General features: G+C 36.1%; 1 protein-coding gene and 1 non-coding gene across 4 annotated transcripts in view; one reads left to right on the top strand and one right to left on the bottom strand.

The window, feature by feature from the left end:
• Positions 1-14,623, top strand: part of LOC115452072 (homeobox protein SIX2-like) — a 37,943-nt gene that overhangs the window by 18,040 nt on the left and 5,280 nt on the right. For all 3 annotated transcript variants that reach the window (XM_037437884.1, XM_037437887.1, XM_037437889.1), the window contains exons 3-6: positions 1,905-2,115; positions 2,793-2,920; positions 3,640-3,744; positions 5,890-5,948. In XM_037437884.1, coding sequence (XP_037293781.1) covers positions 1,905-2,115; positions 2,793-2,920; positions 3,640-3,744; positions 5,890-5,948 — 503 coding nt within the window. The remainder of the gene's footprint in view (positions 1-1,904; positions 2,116-2,792; positions 2,921-3,639; positions 3,745-5,889; positions 5,949-14,623) is intronic.
• On the bottom strand, positions 11,620-11,691 carry Trnae-uuc. The gene has a single exon. It is a non-coding gene; the product is annotated as a tRNA-Glu (tRNA).

Here is a 14,623-nt window from a genome sequence, read left to right as displayed (position 1 = left end):
AATAGTGATTTCTTACTAAAACTTATCATTTATATTTCTTAAGGGACCAAAACATTTTTTAAAGGTTAACAATTATGTATGGGGTGCATACAAATTTTAGAAATGTTACGGTGGGGCATAGCCTAAAAAAGTTTGGGAAACACTGACATAGGCAGTATGAGATATAAGCTGTTGCCTCATAATGCTCACTTAATAAAACATACAGAACTTTGAATTACAAACTGCGTGGCATTCCACTGCGCACATCACACTGAAATAAGTCTCATAATGTCCGATAATTATGCTGGCTACAATGTCCCACAAACGAACATAACATTTCATACAAACTGCTTGGTGGTAGATATAGATATTTCCGATATCTACACGGCCCATTGCTACCACCACTAGTTTGAGTGATTTACTACTCGAATATTATTGCATTCGTGTTGTTTACCACCAGATGAAAGGCTTTATCGTTACCTCTCATTTGTACAAACAAAATATCTATATTACTCACAGAAAAATTAAAGGCAACATCACACTTTCATTCAGAAATACACACGCCATATTCACACTAAACTACTAAATGATAAAACAATCAAAATAAAACCGAGATATTTGCGAAAATTTTCCTTATTCGAAAATGACAAAGGTCGTGAAGAATGTCCAAATGACCTTAGTACGATATATCTGAACATTATAACTTCAAACCACCCTCTTATTGTTACCACTAGGGCTGTAATCCCATCAAAATCAACCCTCTAATGGGGTATCAGTTACCGCGAATAATTTGCGCTGTGAACAATGCTGCATTGTGCCATAGCGCGTGTCGAAAACTACAGGTTTAGGTTGTTAACGCGTCAGGTAATTAGTGTGGTAGTTTGGGAATTTTAACGCGAAATAGGGATGTTTTATAAGGTTATTATGTATGTGGATTTGATGTTTGAAGGAAAAATATGAAAATTGTATTTTATTAAATTTTTGTACGTGCGCGGCAAAGTGAACCCATTGCATCTGATGGTAAAAAGTCCAATAGAATGTCGACTGATGAGAGATGATTATCCCTCGACAGTCGACACAATTATGCCGGCCTGTTGGAACCGAATATACAGGCTGATCCCGGAACGCGACACACTTACGTGGGCCACTATGGCGGGTTTTTAACACTTTGTGGACGGTGGTCGCTATCCGGGTGGATATGAAATATATCCTACCACCAACTAAATTCTTTCCCACAATGTCTTTATAAGGTTTTTGTAGACTAGCGTGGGGGACTAAGGCCTAAACCCTTTCAGTAGTACAGGAAGCCGTGACCAGCAAAAGGACAGTTTATACTTAATACAGGTCTGATATTATTATTACTAAATCAAATATGATAGCGAAATAAAACTAGTTTTCGGATTTTTCATTTTGAAGAGTTGAGCCTTCATGGTCACGGGGCGCACTGAACATGAAGGCTGCAAAATCTTAGGAATACTCCTTGCGCATCATTATACAAACCGTTCTTAATGAAAAGATACAACCATATCCTTGACGGTTTCCACCAGGTGTTCAACATGCTGGTGTTTAGACTCCTCTCGAGGTGCCTCTGCTCTGTTACAAAATAATAAACAATACCTTGCATTATGAAGGCAATAATAAACTAGATCTCTGACATATTTTTTACGGGGTAGTGATAAATAGGGCAATATGCAAAAAAAATATTTACAATTTGGTTCCGTGAAGCATAGTTATCTTTACTAATGAATAAAGCTGAATAGTTGGTTTGTTTGAACGAGCTAATCTCAAGAACTACTATACCGACTTTGATATTTTTTGTAGTATTAGGACACATCTTTGAGTGCTATAGGCTACTTTCTATCCCGGGAAAAACTTTTTCAGTAGATCTGCGGACAAAACCTAGTCTAAAATAAGTCTGTCCCCAGGTGCTGCAGCAGGCCGGCAACATCGAGCGTCTCGGCCGATTCCTCTGGTCCCTGCCGGCGTGCGAGAGGCTGCATGCGCACGAGTCGGTGCTCAAGGCGAAAGCCATGGTCGCCTTCCACCGAGGCAACTTCAAGGAATTGTACAGATTGCTAGAGTCGCATACATTTAGCGCGCACAATCATGCGAAGCTGCAGAGTTTGTGGTTAAAAGGTGGGTATTTTTTTTTTTATTGTTATAAGCGAAACAGTTTATAGCTCGATTAGGAAAATAAATAATCTCGCCATGTTGTCTTAAATGTGGACGTAATTTCTAATACTGATAACTATAAAATGCAAAAGGAAAAGTGGAGCTTCTAAGGCAGGTTTTTTATTTTCCTGGTCACGCTGCAAATAGACTTCAAATGGATGTTGAATTAGTTGTTAATTATATACTAGAAGAAAATATTGTTGTGTACAGAGATTTCATCTATTTTAGTTTATCTTGTAATATTTAAGTTTCTTTACACCACTGGACTGTACCTCAATTAGTTTTTTTTGTCTGATTGAATCAGGCTATATATTTCTAGAATTAAAAGTTACTTATATCTTAATCTAGGATCGTCTATTTGCTATTGTAATCCAAGTCCGTTCAGCGACCCTGCGTTTATTTTTAACATGGAAACATCTTTTCTTTGTTTTTTTCTTTTAATGACGAGACGAGCTTGCCGTTTACCTTATGGTGAGCGATACGACCGCCCATAAACAGTAGAAACACCATCCAACACTTTGAATTACAAAGTATTGTTTGGTATTCCACTGCGCTCGCCATCCTGAGACATGAGATGTTAAGTCTTATTATGGCGACATCTTCACAAACCTTCGCAATAAAGATGAAATATTTGTCACCAGCACACTACATGGAGGCGGAGAGGTTGCGCGGGCGGCCGCTCGGCGCCGTCGGGAAGTACAGGGTTCGACGCAAGTTCCCCCTGCCCCGGACCATATGGGACGGCGAGGAGACCTCTTATTGTTTTAAAGTTAGTTTATCACATAATAGTTTATCGTTTATTATTTTTAGGACCCGGCTTTGAATCCCAGGTCTGGCTAAAAAAATTGTGACTGGGTTTTGCCAAAAAATACTCAGTCGCAGCTCGGGGTCAGGAAGCGGGCATTGTGATACCCTGATGCCTCAGCCATAAGTGGGCCTCTACCCATTAGTGGCGAAGGTGATATTTTCCGAAAGGGAACCCGATTTAACATATAGGTACTAATATGCGTAATTGCAGTCTGCAAATGTTTCTAATGATAATTAGATTCTATAGAAAATACATATTATAAAACAAAGTCCCTTTTCTGTGTCCATATGTTATTGATTTCCTCAAAATCTACTGAACGGATTTTTATGAAGTTTGGTATGAAAATAGTTTAAGACCTTGGGAAGGTTATAGGCTACTTTCTATCCCGGGAAAATATAAAGCGGGACTTTTATCCCGAAAAACTTCTTGAGATACATATATAAACATACTATACATACATAATGATGTAGAACTAGCTTTTGATCGCAGCTTCGCCCGCGTCAAGGAATTTCCCATTGGAAGACGGCAGGAATCGGGTTATATAGACCTTTCGCCACTGATAGCCATAATATTGTAGACAACAAAAGAAGGAGAAACCTAACCATATCGCGTATTCCCTAAAGTGAGATTAGCATCTAATGCCATACCCATAAGTTTTAATTTGGCTTGTGTTTATCCAGGAGAAGTCGCGGTCAGTGCTGCGGGACTGGTACCTCCACAACCCTTATCCCTCCCCTAGGGAGAAAAGAGAGCTGGCGGAGACCACGGGGCTTACAACTGTACAGGTCAGTTATTGCATACAGCAATATGACTTCAATTAATTGTTCTAAGGTATACTAGCAACGTTATACAGGCCGGCATAATTGTGTCGACTGACGATAGTCTTGCCAGTCAACTCTTTTTTTTATGACGGAAAAGTGACCTTACTACATCTGATGGTAAGTGAAGTGGGCTTCAATAGAATGTCGACTGACGAGATATTACTACTTTGCAGTCGACACAATTATGCCGGCCTGAACTGGATATACAGACTTATTCTGGAACGCGCTGTAACATAAATTTACTTGATCAGCTGTAAGTCAGCCGCCATCTTGCCTCTTAATCCATGAAGCATCGGAATGTTTGCCGGCAAACATGACAGCTACTTGACATTTATCTAACATGAATATACCTTATATAGTACATAATAAGGTGACACGCGTAATGTCATGTAGCTGTCATGTTTGCCGGCAAACATTCCGTTAAATTAGGAACCGGTGATGTTTTTGACAGCTATTTAAGCAATTCTTAACCACCTCTTAACGCTAAAACAAGTTTATATGTAAGACTGTGTACAGGGTCATTTTGACATCGCGTTACTAAATGATACTACATCTTCACCTTTGCGGACATTGTGCCAAAAATTATTAATTAATATCGAATATTTTCACAAAAATCCTGGTTTTAGTTTTCGGTTTTTTTGATTATTTTCCAGTTTAATGCTAATATGGCGGGTACGTGAAGTATTTCTGACTGGGTGTTGCCGCTGCGATGAATGCTTGGAGTAATAGTAGTGGCATTAGGGGGCTTAAATTGAAATTAATTTTCAATAATATTTATTTTGTTCAAAACTTACTTTCTTATTTTACATCTACACCTCAAGTAGCTTATTGTAAAGTGTTATTTCCAAGTAGATAAGTATGTGGTTTCATTTAGTAACGCGATGTCAAAATGACCCTGTATATGGTGAAAATCACTGCCGAGGACTGTAAAAGTATTAAAATAATTAGGAGTAGATATGTATAAAGTATACAAACAATTATAAAAAACAGCTACACGGTAACACGAGACGTCTTAGTTTGAGGAAACGTTGCGGCGGTGTCGAGTTCCTCACCGCAGACTGGACGGATCACTGGCTATAGTAGCCATGTAGCTACGTACCCGTGTAGCTATGTAGCTACGAGACATAGAAGTCAATAGACGAGAAATTAACTTTTTTAAACTGAGGTTTTGATTGCTTTGAATGATGGCATTATCTAAGTAATTTATAATTTACAAAATAGAAAGTAAAGGTCATTATATTCCTATTTAATATAAGCAATTAACATTAAGTACAGTTACATTTTTGTTCCTTAATTTTATGATTGTTAACGTTACTTATTTTATATGTTATAATTGTTTTTTCCAACATATCAATGCATGCAGTGGCAACTAAAGTAATGCATTTAAAATATTGTTAGTCATTTGTAAGGTTCAATTGTTTGTATGTAATTACCACTGTTTGTTCTTAAAATAAAAAAATTAAGAATTTATTTAACGGGAATATATCTTTTGAATATGCTCCAGTTAGTAAGTGACGAAGAACTGGATGCGAAAGGTAGAAGACAGGATAAAATGGCGCATATTGGAGGTTTATGTCCAGCAGTGGATGATATAGGCTGAAGATGATGATGTGCTAAGAAAATAGGAATAATTTTTTAAATTGATTGTTTTATATTTTATATGTTGTTACATTTTTATAAATAAATATAGCGCAAGAAAAATGACTTTAATGTTCTATACAAAAAACTAAGTATCATCTTAAAAATAATTAAATTATAGTGCTTTAAATATCTGATAAAATAAATAATTTGATGGGGGTCGGATATATTTTATATCCGCCTTGATAGCGACCACCGTGTAACCGTGGCCCACGTGTATCGCGTTCCGGAATCAGCTTGTGTATATCCGGTTCCAACAAGCCGGCATAATTGTCGACTGTCGAAGGGTAATATCTCGTCAGTCGACATTCTATGGACTCCACTCCACTTACCATCAGATACGGTGGATCACCTTGTGCAAGTACAAAAACAAAATGTTTATTCATCACGAAGGTAACATAATTTCAGTTTGAAAAGACAAAACACATAATTATAAGTAACATTATTAGATGTCGTTTTTTTTTTGTGCAGGTGTCCAACTGGTTTAAAAACAGGCGGCAGAGAGACAGACAAGCGGAACACAAAGATAGGTGAGTGATATAAACATTAGGTATTACATACTGTCCCACTGCTGCACGGGCCTCTACTACTGAGAGGGATTAGGCCTTAGTCTACCACGCTATAGTGCGGATTGGTAGACTTCATTCTCTCAAAATTCCTATAAAAACTTAGGTATGTAGGTTTCCTCACGATGTTTTCTTTCACCATTAAATCAAGCAATAATTCATAAAGAATACACACATCATTTTAGAAAAGTCGCACATCTATCTACTGTATAAAGTTTAGTGTAAGTAATATAATATAATGGAAGAATTATCTAAATATATATAACTCAAAGGTGACTGACTGACTGATATAGTGATCTGTCAATGCACAGCCCAAACCACTGGACGGATTGGGCTGAAATTTGGCATGCAGGTAGATGTTATGACGTAGGCATCCGATAAGAAAGGATTTTGCTTAATTCTACCCCCAAGGGGATAAAATAGGGGATGAAAGTTTGTATAAATCTTCTTAGATTTTCGACTTATTGAACTGAAATTAACGATTGGAGTAACTATGATGAAGACCATCGCTTAAATAGAATTTTCATAAATTCAACCCCCATGGCTATAAAATTAGTTTGAACCTATCAGTACCGGGAACATATGTAGCAAGACTTTTATCATACAGTGGACTTTTATCCCGGAAAACTACACGCGGGCGAAGCCGCGAGCAAAAGCTAGTTATAAATTATAAAAGCCTTTATTTACAGTATTATATATGATGTATTTATTTATTTTATAGGTATGTGTAATGTACTAATTATTTATACTTTTAAATTACTCTATCTTACTATTTGTAGATGCACATATCTTGTTTATCTGCCCACACTAGGATCGACTGGTAGAGAAAGCCTTTGGCGTTAACTCTGCCTAATACTCTTCGTATGTAAAGTGTAGTAAAAAAATAAATGTAATTAAGTATGTATTCTATTAAAGCTGTACGTTATATATTTCTGTTTGTTTATCGTCAAAGATAAAAAAAAAAAAATGCAACACAAAAATAAATGACTTTGTTTATGTTTTATAACTATGAAATATAGTTAGTAAGTTGATTTTAAATAATCCAAGCCCTCATAATCCGGCAGCGGTTATCTACAAAACGTATCGACGTGTAAAATCAGTTTTTATGTGGATATATCGATGGTAACGCATCTGTTTGTCCGTCCGCGCGTAAAACTACGGGATGCCGTAAATAATGCGCGAGAGTGACACGATAGAGTGGGTTCCGTAGTAGGAGTACATTTTTACATTATGATAAACCTTGTCATATTTACTATAGTGTTAAGTTATTTTTAGAAACGCTTTATGTTCCTTAGTAAGTTAAGTGTTGGAAATAATTTTAGTTATTTTTTTATTAGTTTGAATTTTATTTTATTGTTATTGTCTTAATATTGTTAAATTTAGAGTTAGATTATATTGTTACATGTAAGTGTTTTGGCCAAGTGCTGTAAACTTTCATTGAATTATAAATAAATAAATAAATTGACCCCTCCGTGACTTCAAAGGCTACAAAGTCTTCGAAACGTCGGAAGAAAACTTAAATATTTAAACCGCGATATAATCAGAAAAATAGTTTAATTAAAATAGTTTGTTAATTTATAATTGTGTCTAATTTACTCAGTCAGTCGATATTCTATTGGACTCCACTTAGTATCAGGTGGAGTATCATATTGCCGCGCCGTTTAAAAAAAAACAAATAAAATATAACTAGAAACATTGTCATGAAACTTCCGTCGTGATAGTCCAGAGATCTTTTATGAAATTAATAAAAACATCTTTTGCAAGTTTTCTTGCTAATCTAAACTTCTGTTAAAAGTAACTTAAAACTTATTAGGCCTCTATTTCTTAACCTTGATGTTTCTAAACTTTTTGCGATATTTTGTAAAAATACTTTACATATTGCAAAGGGTTCTCCATCCCGCTGCAAAGACGGAACCCTAAACGTTGTCATAACAATAATTTACAGCGTAGCGAGTTTACGTTTCCAAAACTGTGGGTTATTGGGTGGTCCATTACAAAAGTTTATCGGCCCGCATAGCGATGACGACTGGCGACTGACGACAGTCTGGTGACGAAAGATGGACATTATGTCTATTTCTGTAGTTATATACACAAATAGTTTTTAAACCAAAAAAGAAATGGGGTATTTAGGAGAGGTATTATATTTATACATAATATTGTAAAAGTCCTTAAAAGCTATCTACTATCTATCTGTATGTTATCGATTTTCTCAAAGTCTACTGAATGGATTTTTATAAAATTTGGTATGGAGATAGTTTAAGACCCTGGGAAGGTTATAGGTTTTCTAACCCGGGAAAATATATAGCGGGACTTTTATCCTGGAAAAGTCCTTCACGTGGGCGAAGCCGCGAGCAAAAACTAGTTATGTATACATTATGAAAGTACAATCAGAATTTCGGTATATATGCAAATGGTAAAGCTATGAAGAGTTACAGTTTCCATGAATCCCGCAAATTATGCATATAATACGTAGTAACAAATACTATATAGATCACACGTCCCGAGTCTTCATCAATTGACTAATGGATTCTAGAAAACCATAATTTATTTATTCATTTATTATTCACCATATCAACATTGCAAACACAAACACGAATTATAGTTAAGAATAAGAATCTGGCGTTTACAATAAATATAAATGTGCATTAATTGAAACATTAAATTTATATCAGACTACCTTTAATTTTACTGGTGGTAGGCCTCTCATATATCAGAGTCCCCGTCACGTCACATACGTAACACATTTTATCGAAATCCGTTCAGCATTTTGCACTTGTAACAAATTCAAATACTTGCCATATTATGAGCATGATAAATTATTTGTATGATAAAAGTCTGCTGACCGTGCGAATGAGGTAGGTAGTGAAGTAATAAGGAGCTAGACATAACAACTAAAAACTGCCTGCGCCTGCAGTCCGTCTCACAAAACACACACAAAGGGGGAGTGCGTACGTTTGTCTATCCATTTGGCTGGCTTCGAACGTAACCTGATATCTTGAGTACATCCCTGGAGTGGATGCTTTTGGAAAATCAACCTTATTTAGTGTAGTTATGGTTGAAATTATAATGAGGCGGTGAAACCGCTCGACCGTTGACTAAGGTTTGAATTTAGAACGGGATTATTCGAAATTTAAAATTATGAAGTATATTAATTGAATCAGGAACTTGGTCGTTCAGCCAGGATGGAAGCTAGTTTAGCGTAAATATGGTGACTTGCGAATTGTACTGATTAGTTGAATGTTTTATGACCGTGTAACCAAAACATTATCATTGTAAAAGTTCATGGGCGATGATGACCACTTTTGCATATATAACAAGTAAATAAGGAACTCAAAAAAATGGAAGTATCACAAACTTATAAAATTATTGTTATAGTATGTAGTATAAAAATAATTGTTCTATTCAGAATACTTTTACTTAATCCCTGATGCGAGAAACTCGTAAAACTTTCATCTAGACTTTTATAATATTGAATTACATTACGAGCCATGAGCTCGCCTGAAGTTGTCACTTGATGTTGATCAAGGTGTTATGGGTGGGTAGTCAGACACAAATCCTAAATCCCATAAAATCCAATAATTACACAGACTACAATGTCCTTCAAACAGGAACACACATTATATCTGATAAAGATCTAACCCATACCATATGACCATATCGGGAATCAAACCTTGGACTCCACAACGCTATTACTGCAATAACAATTTATAAATACTATACATAGAAAAAAACAATGTACCAGGGAATAAGCGGCCGCGACGTCTCTATTTGGAACTGAGCGCGCGAGCGAGACGGCCCTATGCGAGTGAAAGGGACGGATATACGTAACCCGACACCGCCACATCTGCGTCCTAAATGCGGACAGGGCCGCACTTTGTATTATTTATTATTATTTATATTTGTACAGTGAACTTTGTATCGGACATATAGTTATGATTTGATACTAGTTGTAAATGTACTAAACGATGAAATTTATGTCCATCAAAGTATATCTCGAGGTATAAGGCTTAAATCTATAAACGGTTCTAATTGGTATCCGTAGGTAGATTTCTTAATGCACCAATTGAATAAAGTTTGAGATGAAACAACAATAAAAAAACAATTGTATTTTTTCCTCAATATCATATATTGTAGTTTATACATTAAACTGATTTTGAAAAGAGCAATACTAGTTTCTTGCCCGTTCTTCTCTGGTGAGAACTGCTTTCAGAAATGGTAACTAACTAAATAATATATAAATAATATATAAGTAATATTTTACATTTCATTTTATGCTGACTTACCTAGTAAGATAAGAACTAGATCTTATATCAATTGGTTTAAAATCTAAACTGATTTAAAGATGGGTATCGGGTTAGTTTATTAATTAAGGCTGATAAAGAATATCCAGTGCAATATTGTTACAAAATCGAACCCTGCAGAAAGAGACAAAGCGAATTTACGATTAATGTAGAGGTATCTTTTTACGTTTATATTGAAGGTGCATGAACGGCACTCATCTTGCAAACCTATTGGAACCATTGACGTATATTCTATAGACACGAACGTGCATATAAACTATTTGTTCAAAATCTGAACTAAAATGGCAACCAAAACGTCACTGTTATAACCGATTTATTCACTTGAACATTAAATAATTTTACTTATTTGACAAATATTTTTTATTCAAATCCAGGTTTACACTTAGACTAGAATTCTTATATCATGAGCGCCACTCCGTACACAACCACAAGCTGTCAATATTGACCATACTAGTCAGTTTGAATGGATTGCAGTGCAATTCAGTTTTAGTGAATGTTCGAAACGCCAAATCTAGTACGTAGTACATATATACCGAAGATTGGAACCAATTAGAATTTTAGAATAACGCACTTGCACATCAGTGGAGAAAGGTGACATATTCCGAAATGGAATCCAACACAACATATAGGTACTAATATCTATGAATGCAGTCTCCAAATCGTTCTAATGATAATTAGATTCTACATAAAGGAAGCAGGAATCTGGTGATATGGACCCTTTGCCACTGTTGTTACATTTGCTTTACGTCAAACTCTTCTGTCAATATTTATTGACAGCTCTGTATACTGCCCTGCTAAGCTCAAAAGCGGTATCTCAAAAAAATCAATATCCTGATTTTTATGTCGTCAGATAGCTTAAAGAAATACCCATCCAATAAACTTACTTAAATAACGGTATCTTGTTTAGAACTTGTTAAAAAAAATTAAAAGTTTCCCTATCTCAATTTTACATATAAAACTTACAAAACTTCGATTATCTCGAAATAAGGTTTCCCTGACATACCGCTTTGGCGCTTAGCACGGCAGTATAGGCACGTCCTATTCCCTATGTGTATGGTTTCAATCTGAGGGTTTCAACTTTCAATTTTGTCAAACGTCAAAATATGGAAACACTTGTAGCGTAGTGGTTATTAGAGTCTGCGGTTCGATAAAAACCCAAATAAATGTATTATTTGTACTTATCTATATATGTCAATTAACTATATGCACATCGTAAAGTCCTTTTTGGTTATAAAAATCTATAATAATAAATAGTAACTCGATGCCGTTTATTATTGGGGGAAAATATAGTCCTATAAAAAATCCACTTGGTAATGAAGTAGTGAAAAAAGTGCTTCCCGTACCGGGAATCGAACCCGAGCCTCCTGGGTGAAAGCCAGGTATCCTAGCCACTAGACCATACGGGATGTTGGTACTGTCGTCGAATTTTAAGATTGTTTGTCTACTATACGAAAATTACTAGTCTGGGGCATTTAAGATGCCTTTCCACAATTGTTCAGCGGTATAAAAATGAAAGGAAATGATTTATTTGAATCCGTAAAATGTTATACATTATTAAGGTTCCGTCAATATTAACTCTACCACCAGTTCGGAAAGCAGTTCTCACTAGAGAAGAACGGGCAAGAAACTCTGGTGTTGCTCTTTTCAAAATCCGCTTAGTTATAAATTATAGTCCTGGAATTATATTTAACTATCTTTTGCTCGCTTCGCCCGTGTGAAGGAGTTTTCCGGGATAATTTATTTTTCCGACTTACTTGATATGTATCGTTACAACTATTATATTTTGTCTAGTTTAACATTAGGTTACATTGTCAATAAAATGCACATTGGAATTCTGAAGTATAAATCAAAAACAAAACGACTATAATAATTTATCCGCATATGGCTTAAACACGTTACCTGCATTGTAGAGGCTTAAGACCTGTTCAAGACCAACGACGTGGAAACAACGCTTCGACGGCTTTAATTTAAATTTCGGCTTTCGTATTTCGCGTGTTTTTTATATCCTTAAAATTGAACTGGCTTTAAGGCTTATGTATTTATTTATTAAGAAAGATACCCTACACAAATTACAGACAATAATAATCTAAACTACATTACAGTGGATCTAATGGCTAGTCAGAATCCTTATAGAAGTGTATACAACTTATTCACATTAGGTAACACGTACATGTATTGTGGTGCTACTGTTGTGTGTTGTGATTCTTGGGTCGAGTAAAGTGAGTTATGGTCAATATCAGCCTGGAGTATGCCTGAATGAATGTGCCTGATATGGTTGCTTCTTATCACATCACGGGACGGAAAATACGTCGAAGAAATGCATGAATCGCATTCTGTCTACCAGTTGCGAGTGGTAAATTTTTTCAAAAGGGACCCCGACCCAATATTTAGATACTAATGTGCATAAATGCTGCAAATCGTTCTAATGATATTTAAATTTTACATACTTAAGAAAGGCAAGTCGACAGGAATCGCGTTATATGGACCATACGCCACTACTAGCAATTCTTAGATGTATGTAAGGTCAGGGACTCTATTCCGTCTGTAGGGTCGAATCCATCGTCCTAACTACGGGAGACCTATTCCAAGGATAGCTTCGATAGCCGTATAGGTAAGAGTAAAAAAGTCCTTATTTAACTACACGGCTACCATAGCTATCTTTTTATTAGAACGCCCGTAATTGCAAAAAGTCGGATATTTTTTTATTGCTTTGAATGACGAGACGAGCTTGTCTTTCGCCTCATCGTAAGCGATACGACCGCCCATTAAACAGCCAAAACACCATCCAACTTTGAATTATAAAGTATTGTTTGGTATTCCACTGCGCTCGCCATCCTGAGACATGACGTGTTAAGTCTTTTTATGTCCAGTAGTTACACTGGCTACAATGTCCTTCAAATCGGAACACAATACTGACTACACACTGCTGCTAGGCGGCAGAAATAGACATTACGGTGGTATCTACCCAGGCGGACTCTCACATATGAGAGACCTATGAGTCATGTTCCTTGACTTATAAGTGCAACTATGTTCGCCTATGTGATGAATAAAGCATTTTATTTTACCAGTAAATATCTGTCCCCGTAGACGGAATAGGGCTCCCTTACTATATGTCTTTATGTTTGAGGTTAATCCATATTATTATCGTTTACTGTTGACATACATTGAGAATGACAGGCGCGTCCGATAATCTGGTAATTCGATACGCGGGCCACCAGCAATTTTGGCTTTTTACATGTGAATGACGGGATGAATGAACCGCTAGCCTGATGGCGGCTCCTCAAACAGTGGCAACACCAGCTTTTATTAAATACGCTGAGCGCATCGCACTGAGCAGTAAATGTTAAGTCTCATTATGAATAATACCCTATGTTTTTCATACTAATAACAACACATTTGATCGCGGTTTGCCCTCCCCCGTGATCACGAAGGCTGCAGTCTTCGAAAGGTCAGGAGAAAAATTGTTTAATTTTAATGTCTAACATTCGCGTATACAAGAAATCATTAGAAAAACAACAGTTTTCCACATTGCTGCTTGAAGGTAGAATAACTGAACGGATTTGGATGAATTTAGGCACACGTTTACACCATGTTCTTGATTACTACATACTTTTTACCCCGTTAATTTGCTTCGATGGGAAATCGTGGTATTCTTTAAATCTGATTTATTAAATACAAGGCCGTAGGTCATTGTTTTAGGTACTTTGTAGCGAGAAAGGCTTTGTACGCAAAGAATAGAGCAACTAGAAAATCATAAATTCACAAAAAGTATTTCTATTCAAAAGATTTATAACACAATTGGAACGATCATGGTAGTTTACTTCCGTTGCATGATAGTTTATAGTTTTATCGAACTATTTAAATTCAAGGCTTCCTTTTTTGATCACAACACAAATTTCTCCATGCAGAAATCGAACCCGCATCGTGTCTGTAGTGAACAAATTCGGTGTTCCGTCGGCGCATGAGCAATGACGAGTATCCATAGTGACAGCCAGCCCCCTAAACATCCAAGTAACATGATACGCGCCACCCCAACTGCGATGCCTTTATTTAATAACTCATCCTTAATAACAATTCATTGAAAGTTTCGTAAAAAAAATGTTTGGTAGATTGTCAAATGTTTTTTAGTGCTTTATTTCATACTGGGTGGCATTGTTATCTATACTTATTATAAAACAAAGTCCCCTTTTCTGTCTGTATGTTATCGATTTTCTCAATCTGCTGAACGGATTTTTGTGAAATTTGGTATGGATATGGTTCAAGACTCCCGGAAGATTATAGGTTTTTTATCCCTGGAAAATATATAGCGGGACTTTTATTCCGGAAAACTTCTTCACG

Source organism: Manduca sexta, chromosome 2, assembly GCF_014839805.1.
Source record: "Manduca sexta isolate Smith_Timp_Sample1 chromosome 2, JHU_Msex_v1.0, whole genome shotgun sequence".
NCBI classification, from domain to species: Eukaryota; Metazoa; Arthropoda; class Insecta; order Lepidoptera; family Sphingidae; genus Manduca; species Manduca sexta.
This window is presented reverse-complemented; position numbering and strand designations above follow the sequence as displayed.